The 20,309-nt window shown below is 42.6% G+C and overlaps 1 protein-coding gene and 1 non-coding gene across 5 annotated transcripts; one reads left to right on the top strand and one right to left on the bottom strand.

Annotated features, from left to right (window-relative positions):
- Positions 1–2,526: 2,526 nt before the first annotated feature.
- MTO1 (mitochondrial tRNA translation optimization 1) lies at positions 2,527–20,082 on the bottom strand. Of its 4 annotated transcripts, none has more exons than XM_048495843.1 (12): positions 19,768–20,082; positions 15,820–16,019; positions 14,656–14,773; positions 13,880–14,169; positions 12,513–12,625; positions 11,999–12,189; positions 11,354–11,484; positions 9,252–9,456; positions 9,001–9,166; positions 7,407–7,525; positions 6,779–6,936; positions 2,527–2,990 (listed from the first exon to the last, which is right to left on the bottom strand). In XM_048495843.1, exons 1-12 carry the CDS (start codon positions 19,991–19,993, stop codon positions 2,736–2,738), a joined length of 2,172 nt encoding a protein of 723 aa, XP_048351800.1. In that variant the 5' UTR covers positions 19,994–20,082; the 3' UTR covers positions 2,527–2,735. The 4 variants fall into 4 exon arrangements, 2 of the variants coding, with proteins under 2 accessions (XP_048351800.1, XP_048351807.1); XR_007244465.1 differs by having other exon boundaries at positions 2,905–2,990; positions 6,779–6,907; XR_007244464.1 differs by having other exon boundaries at positions 2,905–3,107; positions 6,779–6,907.
- LOC125425481 lies at positions 4,241–4,431 on the top strand. The gene has a single exon (XR_007243371.1). It is a non-coding gene; the product is annotated as a U2 spliceosomal RNA (small nuclear RNA).
- Positions 20,083–20,309: the final 227 nt, after the last annotated feature.

A 20,309-nucleotide genomic window follows, 5' to 3' on the forward strand; every position in this document is an offset into this window, starting at 1 on the left:
ATATAGTACACATTGCTAGAGAAATTGGAAAAATGATATGGATCAGGAAGACTTCCACATACTGATGTGGTTTCATTGCATCTTGACATTTCAAATCAGAATCCTGGCAATGTTTGAAAAAGGATCTGACAAATACAGCCTTAACTAAAGATAAGGGTGTATGTGTCACACATTGCTTTTGTCAGCATTTTCAGAGTCACAGAACTAAACGCTATTGGGTGAAACACCTGAGATAAATTGCTGGGACATTGCTGAAATGGCATGAAAAACAGCAGATAAACAAGGTTTGATGATCTCATGTTATACAATATAAGACTATCTGGATAACATATTGGAGTTAAAGGATGATAGTTTCAGAATAAAGTTATTCCCAAGTTTGTAAAATGACAATTATGCTTGTAGTGGGGGATGGAGAGTGATACGGACTTTTATGTATTCTACGCCTTGGGAGCAAATAGGTGGTTTGACATGGTCTGTGCCAAATACTGCCCAAATTACATATAAACTGACCTTTTGCTATTTTGTCTTATGACAGTTCCCTTCCTTAGTTTAATTTTGCTTTCCAATGAATATGTGATAGTAACATGTTGGGTTGATGAAAAATACTAAATTTTGTAAGCAAACATTTGGACTTTAGTTTCTTCAATAAATTTTGAGACTAGAACTGTTTGACTTCTATGGGTGGTTTATTTTGAGGTAGGATAGATCATGTTTAGTGAGCAGTTTTTCTGACAGTTTCAGACCTGATGCAAATAGCAAATGAGCTGCTAATAACTTGGGCTGTCTAGTCATGACTGGAAAGGAATTGCATCATTTGGTGAATCTTACTGCAAATTCCCCATATTCATTTTTAAAACAGCATTATTTTTGGTTTGCAAACTTTTCTGGAACACTGATTATATAATAATTGAAGATAATATTGGAGCATTACAAAGAGTAGGTACATTAGATTTACTTGGCTGCTGTACAGGTAGGAGGGGCAAGTAGAGGCAAAGTACATAATCATGGACTGAAAGGAAAAGGTTAAGGTCATAGTGCAAGGGAGAGCTGCTTTGGGGATTGCAGAACATGGGAGCCAGGTCCGCACATTTGTGAATTGGGCACATCCAACGTTCCAGGAGGCAGACATTTTCATTGCTATGAAGTGCTTTAAACAGCATTATCATTGAGTTGAACTGAAGAAAACTGGCTGCCAGTACAGTGTTCCCAAAAGAACCATAATGCATACAAAGTAGATATTTTGTACATGTTTTTGAAATGGTGAAATTGTGTATAATACAGCCTGACTTCTCAGAAGGAGAGTGTGTGCTTATAACCCCAAACACCACATTTTGCTATTTCAAACAAATTCAACTTGTAAAAAGCTTGTAATTTGGGGGTGGGGGGTGTCGTTCCTAGTGTTTAATTACTTCGTCCAACAGGTTATCATGTTTGCTTAGTTAAGCTGGAGGACCAACATAATCACTCTATCCTGCACTGTGCTTGTTCAGTGCCCTCTTGTGGCCACCGTGCTGCGTGATAGATTTGGTTAAGAGAATTTCAGTAGAAGTGGCAAGATTGCTGACTACTTTGTGTGTGTATTAGCATAGGTTATAGTGCTTTGACTATTACAATCAGAAGAGTGATGAAAATGGCAAACTCTTCTTTGTTTACAACCAAAACTTGTTTCTTATAAAATTACAAACAGGAACTGCAAGAACTTGCCAGAAGAATCTAATTTCTCTTGTATCCCTTTGTCCATGCACTTTCATTCCTTCTGGCCAATACTTCTATGCTCACCTTTCCTGCCTCCTCTTCTCATTAACCAACCTCCCTTTTATCTGCACCCTGGTCTTGAGGTATATTTACTTTATATTTACTTTGTTCCATTATGAGGAACCAAAGTAGCTTACATCATTCTCCTGTAGACTGCTTTGTCCTTACAATGACCCTGTGAGGTAAGCTAGGCTGAGAATGTGTAACTGGCACACGGTCCCTAGTCAGTTTCTAAGGCAGAGTGATTTGACCCTGAGTCTCCCAAGATGCTAGTCTGAATCACTTAACCACTACGCAACACCAGCTTTCATAAGGTTGCTCTTGAATTCTCACAAGCAGACAGTCCTAAATTCCATGGTAGGAAGTTACCCAGTGACTGCTGTCAGGCCAAATCTGATAAGTCTTCCCCCTCGCAGGCCAAAACACTGGAAAGGGCCTTGCCTCCTCTTTTTTCCCTGCTTCCTCCTCCCCACTCAGAAGCAAACCTACCTTTCCAGCTATATTTATTTATATTCCACCTTCCTCTCTCATAGCAATTTTCTCCTCCCAACAACCATATGAGAGGCAGGTTAGGCTGAGAATATTTAACTAGCCCAAGGTCACCCAGAGAGCTTCCACAGCAAACACAGGTTAACTATGGAGTGTTAGCATAATGGTTAGCTGGTAAACCAAAGTTCAAATCCCCATTCTGCTGTGCAGTTAAAAGTGGAACCCATCTCATCCTTCTTTGGATTACTAATGTGTCTTGCAATGAGTTTACAATTACAAAAATTACAATAGTATTTGTAATTTTTTTATTGTTAAAAAAAACGGTTACTATGCAGTTGAAGAGTCACTTTTATTCCTTTTCCTTGCCAGAAACAACACAAAATAACCAGCCTGTGTGTACTGCACTTGTTTACTGAGGGACATTATTAATGAGATCCATTTGCAATTACTTGTATCATATTCTCCTACTGTAATAGATAAATTGCTATGTCTTAGTGGCATCCAGCATAAAAGAGCAGAAACTGTCTTATCTGACCACAGACATTTTTCACAGTGCAATGAGGTGGCATGCTGTCACTGGGGTAACTTTGTACTACTACCAGTATGTCGTCCATCCTTTCGTACTGTGGGAACAATCTTAAAGCCAGATGTCCAAAGAGCATAAATAAATAATAGTTTAATGGCTTCTGCTCAAAAAGCATTCTCATCAGGAACTTGGAGGTTTCACTGCTCCAGCAAATCTGCATCTGGAAAGGGAGAAGTCACTTAAATCCTTCTGCTCTTTTACGGTTGACTTTCACAAATCTTAGCAGATTGACAACAGCAGCTGGTGTAATTCCAGAGATTCTGCTGACAGCTCCAATCTAGAAAGAGAAACATTTATTTCTATAATTTATATGCCACCTTTCTCAAAGGGACTCATGGTGATTTTTGTACACTGGACAAAGCAGGGCGTTCAATAATCAATGAATGAAGATTTTAGAAGTTGGAAACCAACAGAAAGAACTGAAGCATAGCATACGTATTTAAATAAACAATGATTACATGAATATTATTATTATTAATAATAATAATTACATTTTAATAATTTTTAGAAGGGGCTCATGGTAGGTGATTATTGCAACAAATCAGTGCATTAAATTACAATAAATAATGAATAAAACAAAAAAATACCCGTGATATTAAAACCCTTAAGACACAGCAGCATTAACATATTCAGCATCACTTATTTATTAATTTATTTGTCTCCCTTGTGCCGTTTCCAACATTTGAATGTGGAATCTGGCTGACAATTTTATTGTAACTTTTCTGTCTGATTTTTTTTTTTTAATGAAAAGCAATCTTGATTGGGTCTTGGGAAGTCTGCGGCTGCTCCAATCCTGAGCATTAGTTGAGAGGCACAAGATGTGGATTGTGGAAAACGATGGAGGGACAGTGTAAGAGAAAGCAACAAGGGGATGAAAAGGATGAGGAAGGAAATATGACTCCAGAGTAGGAGGGGCAAGCGGTGAGTTTGACCACAGAACAGTTCTCATTCCTTAATTAAAAGAACAGATGCACTAATGCCTGTGATGTGCTTTCCCTTCTGCCATTTCACTCACACAGATTCAGCTTCTCTGAACAACTGTTCTTGGACCTGGAAAAACCAGGAACAAGAATGCAGAAGGGGAAACTTCTGGCCATCAGCCCTGACTGTAAATGGTTAACAGAACTGCAGGGCATCATGGGAAAGAAGGCGGAGATATGCAGATCAGAAGCCCTGGCAGTGAAATTCACAAAAGTGACAGAGTGGAGAGAATCTCCCAAATTATGGCTTCAGTCTGTCTTTGGAGGGGTGAAGACCTGCAAGGCAGCAAGATCGGCTTTTGGGGAAGGGGACTGAAGGTGTTTTGACCCCAGTTGGGCTGGTGGTGGCCTTGGGCCCCTCTGGTGTCACTCACCCCGCCCATGAAAGGCATCCCTTAGGACAAACCTCCTTTTCCAGCAAAGCATTTTTATCGCTTCTCGGCCTATCGGCTAAGATCAAGTGTAGTATCTGTTCTTATCAGCTTAAAATCTGATATGTCCTCTATTTGAGGACTATATATTAAACTGATTTTTGGGACTGGGAGATGGAATAGGGGCTTGCTCCATCCACTCCATGCATCAGCCTGGTATTGCAGTGTCTCCAGGAATGGTGCACCTCCCCACCTGGGGAGAATATTGCTAGTTAAAAAACAGATTGGGAAGTTTTCTATGGGGCTGACCATATAATCACAGCCCTACTAGACATAGTAAGTACACTCTGGCAGAGGCACTCAAGGGAGCCCTGGCTGCGCCAAACTATTGTACAGGCTGGTCAAGAGACCAATTGGCCAGTACATGAGGCAGCAAACATGCGCTTCGTGAAACTAGTGAACCTGGTGGATGCATGCCCGCATTGGCAAGGAATAAGATCCTACATACTATATACAGCAATATAGACCTCCTTTCCAAATCAACTGAGCCTAATAATAAGTAGGCAGCCGATGAAGGATCTGCAGAATGGGAGTAATATGCATGTTCTGTTTAACTCTGATGAACAGCCAAGCTGCAGCATTCTAAACCAGATGGGAGTTTCTGATTTTATGGGGAGACCAGTGAACAGCACATTATAGTAGCTTAGTCTAGATCAGGGGTCGGGAACCTTTTAGACTCAAAGAGCCATTTGGGCCCATTTTCCCCGGAAAAGAAAATTCAGGGCCCCCCACCGGGGGGGGGGGGGATTCCGCTTTCTTCTCTCCCCCCCCCCCGCCTCTGTCAGTGAGACGGGCCTTGAATGTGAGGCAGCTTTCTTGCTACCAGTGGTGCAGAGAGCCACCTTCCGGGCAGGTTTCACCACTTTCACAGCCCGGACAGCTATTCGCTGGCTGCTGCTTCATACTCCCCCCTCCTTCTCCCATAAGCAGAAACCCATCAAAAAAATCCCCTCGTTGCCAACTCCAGGAGGCTGAGCTGGGGGGATGTCCGTGGACTTTGTATTAGAGGATTTTTTGGGCGAGACTGGCTGAGTGCTGGCTTTTCTGCTTCCACGGCCCCCCTGGAAGAGAAAAAAAAAAGCCAACCGGTCTGGAATAAAGCCTCGAAATCCCCAGTCCAGTCAGAATCCCAACTCAGCCCTGGAAGATTAACACTGAGGCTCCTGATAGAGTTCACTATCAAAGACCGCGAAAACTGGGCTTCATGGCCCTTGTGTGGCAGCCTTTTCTCTTCCCCTGGGAAGTGGTGGTGGCTTGTGGCCGGAGGGCAGCTTTCTCTTCCCACAAATGGCGGTGGTGTAGTGGAGGCCGCTTTCTTCTCTCGAGGGGTGGTGGCGTGGCCAGTAGTGTGGCCGGGAGGCCGCTCTTCTTCTCAGTGGCGGAGGCCCAGGCCGGGGCTTTTTTCTACTCACAGGGGTGGCCCCGGTGGCCATTTCTTCTCCTAAGGGGTGGCCGGCGTGGAGGCAGCTTTCTTCTCTCGGGGGGGGTGGCGGCGGAGGCCCGGAGCCGCTTTTTCTCTGGGGGGGTGGCGTGACAGCGGCCTCTTTCTTCTTCTCGAAGCGGTGCTTACCGCGGATGCCGCTTTCTTCTAGAAGCGGCCTGGTGAGGCAGCTTTCTTCTCTCTCCCCGGTCGGAGACGCAACTTGCAGCGGCAGTCTCTTGCGCGGGAGCAAGTAATCCCACGCTGCCCAGGAAGGGGCGTGGAGCCGCACCACAGGCTCTAAAGAGCCGTTTGCGGCTCGCGAGCCGCAGGTTCCCGACCCCTGGTCTAGATGTTACTGGGGGGTGGATCCTGGTGGTAAGATCAGCCACATCAAGGGAAGGGGTCATTTTTATATGCTAGGCTAAGTTGATAGAAGGGCCTTTCGCAGCCATATTAACTTGTTTTTCCAGTAACAAAGCTATGTCAAGTATGATCCCCAAGATGTTTAACTAAGTTTGCAAGGGTCGGTTGAACTCCATCATATCAACATACCATGATGTTTTCATTATGGGCTATCTTGGACTCCTTTTACAAAGGGGTAGGAGAGAGATAGATGATGCTGGATTATATAAGAAATAGTGACAATATCTATAATAAGATTTGGGTCATGTCATCAGTTTATACAAATCACTCTGCTTCATTTCTTTCTGCCACCCTTTCTCCTCCTTCAGTTAGGTTTCATTTTGAGTACTAAAAAACCAAGTGGAAGAATGGGTTGGAGCCTATGGATCTGCTCTGCCAACAGTGGCAATTTCTTCAGCCACAAGAATATTTTTTTATTGTAGGATCCAACCATACATTCACTGCAGTAGTGAAAAATTACTATCAGTGAAATGTTTATCATTCCCAAAGGGGGACACCCAGAAATTAATGTGGGGATCCAAAGTACATCTGATTCCTTAACAAGCAACCCCCTTATTCAAATGTTCCAGTGATTCCCTCAGTTACCACAACAATTCAGATGGAAATTAGTTCAGTTTAGAGGCAGGTATGGCAGTTATAGTTGACACAACTTTCTTGTAACACTTCACCCCCTTCCATGCCAGCTCTTTACCGTCTGAGGTCGGTGGGAATCCAATTTCTCTCGCGCTTCCTGGGACAGAGATGCACTGATGGCAAAATAATCCAGATCCTCCGGGAGCTGGAGAGCTTCATCTTGACGCACTTCTTCTATTTCTGCCTGCTGAATGGACACAGGTTGCTTGTATACAGCTTTGAAGAATAACAAGGAAAACGAATAGAAGGGTTATCCCAGTGGTGGGATTCAAATAATTTAACAACTGGTTGTTTATGCAAAGCGCCATTTAACAGCGAAGTGGAGTGCAGATCACCTGCTGAATCCCACCGAAAAAAAAAACAACCAGCAGGAAAAGACTTGAAAAACTCAACAGCATACACCCCGGAAGCTTCTGGCAAATAAACAAGTTCTGGACACTTAGAAAACAATATTGTGCTGTCACAATAAAAATGAACTTAATGAATCCACATTTCCACCTGCCACCTTCAGAGAGAACAGAAATAACATCTTTCCCTAAGGGTAGGAGCTTTCTGGGATAACAACAATGATAAGCAATTTTTATACAACTCAAAACAGTTTCTCGTGGAACTGCAGAAAATGGCTTGACTGAGAGAATGGGTCTCCTGGATATAGATCTTCCTAGCAGTTTGGTGCTATTCTTTACCTTCTATTTTCAGCCTCTGAGCCAGTTGTCTCCATTCAGCAAACTTTCTCAGGGACTCAGGGAAAATTCTTGCCAAAACCTCCATATTCACCTCCTGGTACTGAAGGATGTCCAGAGCACTGGTCAATCAGAAAGAAAACTTTACTTCCGAAATGTGAATTTGAAAGGTTTTTGGTGGACTGTAATATGCTTAAACTTTTAATAAAAATAAAATTAAAAAAGAAAGAAAACATTTCTGATCATTACCACAGTGAATCTTAAAGGTATAGTAAGTCATGGGACAATGTCACATCACAATGATTACCAGGCAGTCTTGGTTTACCTGGTGGTTTGCTGTTGCCTGCTATAGTTCATTTTACTGACTTTGAAGGGTTGGACGACTGAATCAACCTTGAGCCAGCTAACCGAACACACGTTGTGGACAGAGTTTTGTTGGTAGTACTACAGCTTGCCACTCTGTGCCTCAGGGGTCCTTGAATTTATCTTAGCTAATATCTATTCTCACAGCTTTTTAAGGCATTTACAGGTTTACGTTGTTCTTGAATAAAATACGTTGTTCGTGAATAAATCCTGATCATAATGCATTAGGCATTGTTCAAGTACAAAACAATACAGCTGTCTTCCAATATAAGAACCATAGATAGGAGGTTATGAAGAACTATACAAGAAACCAAAAGTCAGCACATTTTCTCAGAAATTCACAGTGGATAGAACGTGAATATATAAAATGGAAGAACAGAGTATTCTAGTGGATGTTTTTGCCTACAACGTAACTAAGGATAAATACAACTGATATCTGGCAACAGAATCAAAAATAAAGAATCAGGCCTAGTTTTTGCAATACTAATTTCATGTACTTGAATTTATGATGGATACATGTTTGTTTTTCTAAAGCTGGAATTATCTTGGCACCATCTATTCAGTCTCTATTTGTATATTCCAGCAATGAATTCTATTTTAACTACAAACCTATTTTAACTACAAACCCTAGTTCACTTTCTGAATCTGCACAGAAGTCTGAACTCTGACTGTGTGAGCTGCTTTATTATTATTCATAGAGTTATTTCTCCAAGGAGAAAAGAGACCTAGTGAAAAGAGCCCCAATTTAACTTGTAGTGTGCTCTCTCTATTACACACACACACACACACACACACAGAGCTTCAATCTTGTATCAGGATCTTGATAATGTTGAAAGGATAGAAATAAAAAGACTGCATTAGGTGAAGGATAGGTTACAATGAGAGAAGGGATTGTGAATGAATTTTAATGATTTATTTCTGTGAGACAGGTGATCACATTGAAAATATTGCTCATTTCACTGATGCTTTCAGCAAAAAGCACCTGATCTAGAGCTCACTTTTGCTCCAATTCAGGATCTCACATGAACAAAGAACTGAGGCAAAGTAAGAAAAAAAGAAACATAATACCATTATAAAAATACTAAAAAATGCATTATTAAACCCTTCTAATCCCTTACTACTCAAGATAAATTTGAGAGGGCAAGAACACAAGGTACAGTGATTCAGTGCCATCTCTCTGTGAAGGCCTTATTAAAATACTCTCCTGCAAACAGCAGAAAAGGTAAGCCAATACCTGAGCCTGTGATTAGTACTTATGACAGCATCTGGAATCAGCTGAGCCCATTTTGAGCTGCTGAACTCAACAGCCTTCAGTGTTTCAATCCCTTCTTCCAGCATTGTGTCCATCCGAGATGCCTGGTCATATCGCTTTTGGGACACGCAGCCAGCTTCAGTGTAGCCTTTTGAAACAGAAAGTGGAAAATAAGGAGAGGTGGAAGGCAGAATCCTGGGTGCCAAAGAAACATGGCTGGACAAACGCATTACCTCGGAAGGTAAGCCTGCAGTCGGCGTTATCTGGACGCAGAGACATCCGAAACTCCACACGGCTTGTGAACATCCGGTAGGGTTCATTGGTACCCAGAGTGGTGAGATCATCGATCAAAACACCAATGTAGCCTTCAGTACGACTGACGATAAAGGGAGGTTTACCTTTGACTCGCAGGCCAGCGTTAATTCCAGCAATTATACCCTAGTGGAGAACAACAAGGCCATAAGAAACAAAGCAAAGTCACTGTATACATTGTGACTTCAAGCAGAATGCCAGCACACTGATGGAAGGGGGGTGGGGGTGTAGAAGCCACAGCCATTATGTATTTTAAATGAACTCTGTCCACCTGAAGACACAACTATGTCCACCTGAAGACCACAGTTAAGAGCAGCAGTTCATGTGGTGCACACATGAAAAATGCTATTGTCACCAACCACTGTATTCACCATAATTATGGTAACCAGAGTTGCACTCTTTTAAGTCCATAGAAATCAACAGGATTAGAAGACTCTAGCTCTGCTTGAGCTGGCCTTATAAACAAAATTGCATCAGAGCGGTTCTCTGATGATGGTATAAAGAGTTTGATTTATACCACATTTTTCTCAATCTGAAAAGTGACTTACAAAGTCCTTCCCTTCCTTTCTCATTGTGAGGCAGGACTGAGAGTTCGGAAAGAACCGTTACTGGCCCAAGGTCACCCAGAAAAGGTTCATGTGTAAAAAACTGAAAACTCCCAGCCCCCCGAAAACTCCCGGCCCCCCGCTTGCAGTTCTTCCAACTCTGCCCATCTGGTTCATGCAGCAGTGAGAAGGAGAGCTTATCCTCCTGCCTGCCTGCCTGCCTGCCTGCAGAATTTCCGCATCCTCCACCTGGCTCATCCAGCAGCTTTTGTTCCTCCTCTTCTGTTTGCCTCTTCCAATATTACAATAAAGATCTTGTGACCTCGCAAGATAGGTCTCAGAAGAGATGGCTGGAAAGGGGGACAGTCCAGCAGTTGTGGCAGAGAGCTACAAAGGGGAGAGGGGCAGTGGCGATTCCACCACCTAGGGACATGGGGAGTGCCCCTTTGTCCCGGGCACTTATTTAGTCCCGCGATGAAACCAACATTCAGGAGTCGTTTGTATGAGCATTTTAAAGTGTTTTCCGTTCCGACCTGCAGAGTAGCATTTTAAAGGCTGGCACCAAAATTTGAAATTTTCCTGCAGAGACTGTCCTAATTAATTACCACCCAAATTTGGTGATGTTTGGTTCAGGGGAAGCAAAGTTATGGACCCAAAGGGGGTGCCCCATCCCATTGTTTTCAATGGGGCCCCAACCTGAGATGGGGAGCGGGGGGGGGGGGGTGCCGTGTACCGGGCGCACACCTGGGGTGTGTGGAAAATCGCCCCCAGGCCCCTCTCCCTACCCCCGCCCCCCACCTCCTTCCCACACTTACCTTAGTTCCTTTCCTTTTTCAGAACTTTTTCAGGCTGCAAAAGGCCTGTTTGCAGTAAAAATAGCCTGAGGAACTACAGTTTCCAGAAGACCTTGGGGCTCACAAGGTCTCCTGGGAAGTATTGTTCCCATCAGGCCGTTTTTACTGTGAACAGGCCTTTTGCAGCCTGAAAAAGTTCTGAAAAAGGAAAGGAACTAAGGTAAATGTGGGAAGGGGGGAAGTGGGGGCGCTGCGGGGAGGGGGGGCGCCGTGGAGGGGCGGAAAATTAGAATGCGCACCGGGCGCAGTTTGGCCCAGCTACGCCTCTGCAGCTCAGAAAACAAGATGAAAAGGCAAGGGCCTGAGCATGAGGCAGGAAAACTAGTCGTGAGAAGAGGTGTAGATGGCCAGGAGAATCAGAAGTGAAAATGAAGAATGTGCCATCCAGTCGCAATGCTTTGCCAAGGCTTTCTTCTGCACAGAAAGCCCAAACTTCCTTGGTGGTCTCTCATCCAAGTGGCTAACCCTGCTTAACACCCAAGCTCTGATGAGCTGGGGCCAGACGGGCATTTTATTGTTTGATATAATCAATTAAATAATTTTTGGCTGAAATCCTCCAGTAACGTTAGTCAGATTTTCACAGCAATATATCTGCTTTTGCCACAATTTCTCCAACTCACTAACTTGGGCTGCAGCTTCCTCATAGCCCGTTGTGCCGTTTATCTGTCCTGCAAAGAAGAGCCGCTGAACAAGACGAGACTCAAGGGAGGCAGTCAGCTGACGTGGGTCCAGAAAATCATACTGAACTCCATAGCCTAGGAGAAGCAAAATCATCAAAAGAATCACTGTGGGAAACACCCGCTGTATAGATTCAGGCAAACATCAAAGACAGACGTCTGTGAACACACACATTTAATGACCATAAAAACATGCACCACAATGTGCCAGTGTGATGCAGTGGTTACAGTATTGGGCTAGGACAGGGATCTGCAAGCTGCAGCTCTCCAGATGTTCATGGACTACAATTCCCATCAGCCCCTGCCAGCATGGCCAACATCTGGAGAGCCGCAGGTTGCAGACCCATGGGCTAGTCTCGGAGACTGAAGATGAAACCCGCACTCTGCCATGGAAGGGCAGTTATACACTTTATTAAACCTACCTCATAGGGTTGTTGTGAGGATAAAATAGAGAGGAAACTGATTAAGTTGATAAAGTTCCCCATGGACGAAAAAAAGGGATACAAATGAAGTCAAGAAGTGAAATTATACAGAATGTTCTCCTAGGTACTGAGATGTACCCTCATTTGATTGGAGAAATTTGATTTCGTACCTGGCTGCACAATTTTTGCTTTTTCCAGACCTCTAATGTGGGTGACAAGCTCCTCCTGGATTTCAGATGGCAACGTCAGTGACATTCCCTGTGGGTAGATGACATTGGAATCTAGTCCTTCAGGCTCAAGCCAGAGCTGATGCACACGGTTTGGAAAACGAAGAACTTTAGACTCAAGTGAGGGGCAGTACCTAGGCACAGGAATAACCAGCCAGATCAGGATGCTGACATGCTGAGAAGGGTTAGGTGTGCATTCCTCGTGACTACCTGAAGCAGTGCAAGAGTCAGGCACTTTTTCCTTCTGCTGCAGTCCTTTTCTCAATATGTGTAGTTCCATTCACACATTCTCTCTGTCACCCTGCCCATTTTTTCCCCTCTCCTACTATCCCTGTAGCCTCCCTCTCGGTCAAACATTAGCCTGTAAGTTCCTCAGGACACAGATCCCTGTTTTTTATTTATGTCATTCTGAAGTGTCCTAAGTCTACACAGGTGAAAATACAAAGGGGAAATTCACCGAGGTCCTCTCGTTGTCTCTTTGACATGATTGTTCAGGTGAAGATTGTCACGGATGAGCTGATCCACCTTGGGGTTGGTGTGAGTCAGGAAACATGGCAGCTGATCTTCTGGCTGAAAAAGAGAGCAAGAACCACTCTGATTTAGTGAATGACTTAGAATACATTAGTATACCCAGGGATTTGTTTGTACAGTAACTTCTATGGATAACCATTTCAGTTTTCAGTTCATCTTTACCACAAAGCATGAACATCACTATTTCTACTTACTGCTAACAACACAGAAATGCAGGTTAACTTCTAGCCACTAGAATGAAAGTTTTAAGCTATTTTACCAGCACACCATTCTATTAAAGAGAGCACAGGCTCTCACAACTATCAATGCAATCCTCTGGTTACTGAGTGTAATACGTAGTTTTAAAAAGAGTTGTAGCTTTTCTAAGCCATAACACTGTTTAGTGTTGTACAATGTATCAGTTTCAATAAGCATAGACTGGAGTAACTCTGATAACTCACTCAATCTGCAGTCCTTTGCAAAGTCACAAAGGAAATCTGTTGCACAGTCAAGTGAGTCAGATATTAATCCAATTCCAGAACCCAAACAGATAGCCAGCAATGCTGGTTGTTCTGTGTGGATATGAGCTTTAAAAAGGCAGAGAGGATTCTAAAATGGTTCTCTCTGTGCTTCAAGAAGACATTTAACTTGAACCATTCATAATTTTAACAGCTTGTCTAAACAACAAAAAATGTTCATACTTAAAATAATGACAAACTGAGGGGATTAGTGCATGTAGCTGAAAGGATCAAAGAATTCCCTCATCTACACATCATAAGGTAACTATTTCAGGGGCAAGAAGCCACTGGTGAAGAAAGAAACTTATATTTAAATTACAGTCCTACATATCTAGGAGAGTTGATATCTTAAGACAAAGAATTCTAAAGGAGGCAGTTCTGAAGGACAGTAACAGAAAGGGCGAGGAAAGATTTTAAAGCATAGGTGTCGAACTCGCAGCCCTCCAGATGTTATGGACTACAGTACCCATCATCCCCTGCCAACATCATGCTGGCAGGGATGATGAGAACTGTAGTCCATGACATCTGGAGGGCTGCGAGTTTGACACCTATGCTTTAAAGTAATCCTTTGCACCACTCCCAGCCATTTTTAAGAAGAATAGTTACCAGTAAATATAATAGACATTCAAGCACTCTGGCGAGTTCCAACAATCAAGTCCATTCCATATCAAAGCAGGTGCTTCACATTATCCTTCTCAAGTGCTACATTCAGTAGCTTCAGAGATAGACAGTCTCCTGTACAAAGTCCCCTAAACAAGTCCCTCTGCAAGCCGCATGCATGCTCAGGACTCCTTACCTTGATCCACACCGCCTCATTAAGAAAGCTGAATGGCACAGGAAGGTTGTCAGGTGGTTGTCTCGTCATAACACTGAAGTCAACGGAGTCTTTCAGCAGCCGGGGCGGAGTCCCGGTCTTGAGTCTGCCCATAGTAAATCCCAGTTTCTCCAACGTCTGAGCAAGGCCCAAGGAGGGCTGATCTCCCATCCGCCCAGCAGGATGCATTTCCAGTCCAATGAGGATCATTCCCCTCAGAAATGTGCCTGTGGTCAGAATAATGCTCCCAGCATACACTCTCCTTCCATCCCCTTGTAGAGAGAGAGAAAGCAACAATAATTTGGTCTTGCAGTATGATAAGTTTCAAGGTAATTATGGTGCTGGTCTTTTGTTTTTTATTGATACAGTCTCATGCAGTCCTGCTCTCCAGTTCCTCTGCAATTACTGTGCATCACCTTAAAGAAATCAGGAAGTACCAGGAAGTAACTCACATCCTAAAAAGGGGAATTGTACAATATCAAACTCAGCACTGTAATTGCCACCATTTATGAACTGTTTAAACTTTAGAAAAGTCATATTGTGAGCCATAGGATCAACAAGAAGTCATTCTCATCCATAGATGAGCTCTATACAAGCTCTGACTAATCACCTGACTAATAGAGTGAACTTACAGGAAAAGAATAACATAAGGTAAAAAATAACATATTCTATTACTGTTATATTACAAAACAAGATAATACTTCTGGATATTTTATTCTTGTGACTTATGAAGGCAGGTTTGTTCCTACATTACTAACCCAGAATGACTCCGCTGACACGACATTTCCCAGGATGCCCAGCTTCTGCTTCTGTCAGCAGAAGATCTTCTACAGATGCCTCACATATCGTCAAACAAGGGGTTTGCAGAACTTCTTTCTACTAGGAAAAGAGAAATATTAACAGATGTGCACACATCCTGACAGGATCTTTCAAGGAATCCTAAGCAAGAAAACTGCCTTCTTCCTCTCAGGGACATCTCCTAACTTTATACAAGCTCTCACATTTCACCTCACATTTCTCCAGTGGCCCTTTCTGAATTCAACTGGTATAAACAATTATGTTTCACCATCTATCTAAGCACACAAACTATATTTATGCTTCAATTTAAACACAAACTTTCTCAAAAAGAGACTGTTAAAAGAAATTTTCCTTTAAATTTTTAAAATATGAAAAATTGATCTGCTTTCTTTGGCCATTCTGAGGACATTTTCCTTGATATATATCACTTTTAGTCAATTTCTCATTAAATTGCTGATTCCTTAGCCAAGAAGATTTTAAAAATACCCTAACCTTGGGCTCCCATAAAGTATTTTAAAATATTGTTTTATTTTTGCTGTAAACTGCTCTGAGCCCTGCTTTGGCACAGAAATGGTGGAATTAAATAAAATATTATTTTATTTTAGGATTTGAAGCATCATTTCTTTAACAATACCGCTTTTCCTACAATTAATGATTATGTACAAAGAGAGAATCCAAAGGTTTTAGTCATACAGTGTTAAACCAGGACCACTTCAGATGAAAAGCATGACCTTGAAAGTGAAACTTGTGGAAGTCTGCATGTAAGGTTACTGATACACTGCTTAATTCTATCTTGGCTCACATTTTCAAAATAATCATTAAGTCTTTTCCCCATCTTTCCCAAAAAGTTACACTCTTAGAGATTTAAGTAAAAAAGCAATGAATACATTTTTCTGATCAAGTCTCTTCATTTTACTGTTTTGTACATTAGTTTGGAAAATGGTTGGTTGATAGCAATTTATACATTTAAAAAACAAATGCACACTATTATTGGATGCACTCAAGCATCCGTCATGTTCCATGGGTTAATCAGAAAATAATCCAGATTAGTTCACCCATTTACTGCACCCCACACCTCAAGAGTCTATTGTGTGTCTCTTCCCCATTCATTTCTACATTCTCACCTGCATGTTTTCTTTGTAGAGCTTTCTGTCGATCTGAGCTCGGAGACCCCAGACAGCGGGTCCCTTGCGTTTGTTTAGCACTTTATAATGCACACCGGACTGATCACAAATTCGAGCACAGAGCCCATCCAGTGCATCCACTTCCCTCATCAGATGTCCTTTCCCAATTCCACCAAAGGAAGGATTACATGACATTTGTCCTAGATGGTTAAAAAAAGAGAGTGAACTTCTATCGGACTACAACAGGTATACAGATCAGAAGTTTAGGCTTCAGTCCCATCTCCCTTCACTGCCCCAATGAGGCATAACATAAACGACATATTGGACTGGGGACCTGAGTTACAGCACCCAAAGATAGTGAGCATTTGGTTTATTACTGGCATTTCCTTTATGCAATTTATCCATTGTTCAGCTAAATCACTGAAATTAACTGAAATGGCAAACACAAAAAGTAAACAACAGAAATCAGAGACTCTCTCATTTGTCTTAATCCAGCTATCTTCTTACTATTAACCACAAGATGATAAATAAAGGTAAAATTTCCCCTTCAGTCGTGTCCGACCCTGGGGTACCACTGCGAACAGTGATTTCATAGGCAAACCGTTTTTGTGGGGTAGTTTGCCATTGCTTTCCCTGGCTATTCTTTACCCCCTAGCTATGTGCTAGGTACTCATTTACCAACCAAGGAATGGATGGCTGGCTGAGTTGACCATGAGCCAGCTGCCAGGATATCTGACCCACAGGGGGCTCGAACTCCTGACCGTGTGAGTGGCAGTGCAAGTACTTAACCATTACGCCACGCGGCTCCTAAAGATGATAAATAGACATCACCTAATCTCAAATATGGTTAAATGGCCTGTTAACCAGATGACTTTCCACTTAATTTCTGCATTGCAACCAACTTCATTGTAAACTTCTTATGGTAAATTTCAGAAATTGGTCATACAAGCTTCGATGAAATATCAAGACATGGGTCTAAAGAAGTCTAACAGTGCAGCCCATCAGTTTAGATTGGAGTAACTTTAAACTAAAAACTTATAAATTCTGACCATGTGAAATGAACCAAAATTTCCAGACAAAATCCCTAAAAGCCCATGTAGCCCCAGGTTGTTCCAGTAAATTTGCTTGAAACCAGTATTATTAAAGAAACAATAACAATGAACAACAGTGGATCCAATAACACAGTGAAAGTATCCAATAGCCAGTACAGTCTATGCAAAAACAGATCAATAATGTCACAAATGCGACAGTTTTTTTGTATATGAGAAGAGACACTTCAATATGGGTAGTACTTCAACCAGCCAAGAGTAAAAACATCCCATGAAAGTGAGTATCAATATCTCTTCAATCAATCCACTGGTGTTCCATGGAAAGAACATTCATGGAATACAGAACGGCCAACAATTTCAAATGCTGCCAAGATATCCTGGAGAATATTAGTTGGAACGCTCATGGGAACAACATGGAAAGTACCTTTGTTTAAAAGATATGGAACTACTCTGGGTAGTAATACCCAACAACCTGGCAGTGAGATAACTTTTCCTTATCCTGTCCAACATGGTACCTGTCTCCTTGCTAAAGAAATCTTGCCCTCAAAAGGAAGATCTTCAACTATAGCCCTTATGTGAAGGGGTAATGAGGAAGACCTGAGTCAAGCATGTTTCCTCAGCCCTGTATTGAAAGCATGACACTATACGCCATGTATTGTGCAGCTTTAACTGCTGCTTCTCAAACCTGCCCAGACGATTGTCAGACTACTGCCCAGACCAAACTGTAGGGACAAAAAAAATACAAGGGTGTATTTGTCCTCGTCAAAGATTTTGTGGAAGGAGTATCAACTGAAGGGAGAGACTTTTCCCAAGGGGAAGTCTTAAGTCTCAAAACCCATTTGTGCCTATCCTTTAGAGAGAAATGATGACAAGTGCAGGTATTGGAGCGACGGCACTCGTCATGCTCATCATTCTGATGCCATCTTTGTGCCACACTCAGAATATTTCTTGAAGACAGCTATCATGAAGGAATGAAATCCTGAGGTAAAAACAGAAGTGCTCAGCGGAGCAGGTTCAAAAAGGATATTGACAAACTGGACCAGCCTGGAGGAGGGCGACCAAAATAGTAACAAGTCTGGATTCCATGTTCTGTGGGGAGAGACTTAGGGGCCTTGGTATGTTTAGTTTGGAGAACAGAGAGTTAACGGGTGACACAATAGCCATGTTTAAATATCTGAAGGGATGTCATGTTGAAGATTGTGCAAGCTTGTTTTTTGCTCCTCCAGAGACTAGGACACGGAGTAATGGATTCAAACTATGAGAAAAGAGATTCCACCTAAACGAAGAGCTTTGATAGTGTGTTCCTACATGGTAGGGAGTTGGATAGGATGGCCCTTGTGGTCTCCTCCAGTTCTACGATTCCTCTCTCCACATTGGCAAAGAGACAACTGAGGGAAAACAGCTTTCTGCACCTCCCTTCTTTTTAAAAATTAAAATAAAATTTATTTAGAATAACAATTTTACAAAAATGAAATCTCTAAGACGTATACATTAACAGCTAGTTACAACAGAAAGAAACAATCACAATCTCTTTGTTTATATAATATACAATGTAAGACTTCACTATCTCACTCAAAGAGTGTACAACAATCAATTAAGTTCCATATAGGACGTGTCAAAAGAAAAAAAAAGAACCTTATTGGGAGTCATAATAACATCCCAAAATGTATATAATAATTCCTTATAGCATCTTTATCGGGCGATACTGAATTTTCCTCCAATAAAATTTCCTACTGGTTTTCGAATTTCTTCTTTCCCACCTCCTTTCCTCTGACCATTTGGATGGGAAACCAGCCTCCTCTCAGCTCTAGAGGGAAGAGTGCTCAAAAGCTTCAGGTCACATCTCTACAGCTGGCCTGCATCTGTAGAGTCCCCGTGCAGGACTGCACTGAAGACGCAACAATGGACATGTCAGTGCTTGACACCAGAGTTACAGCTGTCATTTCCCTCAGGTATTTCAAGTCATAAAACAAACATTTAGTATAAAGAGGATTTCTCATACATCAGGAAAAGAAGCCACACCAACATTCACACACAATGCACTGCCTGCTCTGTGTGGGGATGAGGTTTAAAACACAGAAGGTAGCTGGTAACCAATGAGTTATGACATCAGTCCATCAATGACTCATCTTTACCAGCACTTGGTTTATGCCTCCCCCCCACACAGGTTAGAAATGGAAGTTCCCCACCAATCTGCTAGCTAAAGAGTCCCTTTTAGTTAATAAAGTCAAGGGTAGGGCAAAGAAATTTACAAGGCTCGGGTCTACAGCCATAATCAGGCTGTGAAGAATGCAATGCAGCTTCTAATACAGAAAATAAAATAATCATTTAGCACCTTGCCAAGGTTTTTTTTAAGCCACATGGCTAGCCATGTCATATGGATAAATTTTGTCCATCCTATGACAAATAAGTGGGTCCCAGATCAAATCAATCCTGAACTCTCATTGCAAAATAAAAAAAAAAATGAGATTATATTAAAAGAAGCCAAAACTCAACGAAAAAGACAATAACGCTAGGAAAAGTTGAAGGCATCAGGAAAAGAGGAAGAGCCAATATTAATGGATCGGTTTACTAAAGGAAGCCAACAGCCTCACTTTGCAAGACGCTATTAAACAATGCCATAAAATCTATTGACTTTCAATTTTATTTGATACGCCGATTACCAGTAGTATAGGACAGGGAGAGGGGAAAAAACCAACCGCCATTAAACTATCAAGACATCCTGAGGAACATATCCTGACTTTCTCAGGTTCTTTCAAGCCTCCGACAGTACCTAAATAAATCTACACTTGCTCTCTTACAAAAATGTGAGCGACACGCGCCTATTGTGCACACGACTTCAAAGCAGCAAGGTTTTAACTCAGCGAGACTGATCGACTTCCTTCCCATTCTTATTTACCTATAGTATCTATCTTATGCGTGAGAAGCAACGTCTGGGCTTGTAGCCGCGCGGCCGCCGAGGCTGCTTCTGTGCCCGCATGGCCGCCCCCAATAACAATAACGTCATATCTCGAAGCATGGAGGTCTCGACCGGCCGAGGCCGCGCCATTCCGTGCACACCGGAGCCACGCGTGGGAAACGGGAGCCGCGGTAAGGCGGCGCGCGCTGCCACACCAGGACAGCATGTACGCGTGGCCAGAACGTCCCAACTAAGGGGCTGCAAAGAACCGCCGGTCTCCAATCAAGCGCACTCTGTGAACGCCGCCATCTTGCCAGTGACGTAACCCTGACGACAAGATGATTGACAGGCACTTCAGAACCCACCCCTTTCCCAGGCGCATTCCCTCATGCGCCACCGGGGGTGGGAGGGTTGAAGGAGGGCTTGTCTGTCACACGCTGGGACTCGGGCGGCTCATTGCACAAAAGTCATGTGACCCGTTCCCTGGCTTAGACGGTGGCATCTGTTTCGCGGGGCATTTTTTAGAAACGAAAGTTTCTCTG

The sequence above is a fragment of the Sphaerodactylus townsendi genome, linkage group LG01, assembly GCF_021028975.2.
Source record: "Sphaerodactylus townsendi isolate TG3544 linkage group LG01, MPM_Stown_v2.3, whole genome shotgun sequence".
NCBI classification, from domain to species: Eukaryota; Metazoa; Chordata; class Lepidosauria; order Squamata; family Sphaerodactylidae; genus Sphaerodactylus; species Sphaerodactylus townsendi.

Excerpts from the sequence above, each read along its gene's own strand:
- MTO1 (XM_048495843.1), bottom strand. The coding sequence starts at position 19,993 with ATGCTGTCCTGGTGTGGCAGCGCGCGCCGCCTTACCGCGGCTCCCGTT. Across the intron at positions 11,485-11,998 it reads AGCAAAAATTGTGCAGCCAG|GCTATGGAGTTCAGTATGAT; the intron begins GTACGAAATCAA and ends TGCTTCTCCTAG. Across the intron at positions 2,991-6,778 it reads ATTCCCACCGACCTCAGACG|ATGCAGATTTGCTGGAGCAG; the intron begins GTAAAGAGCTGG and ends CTCCCTTTCCAG.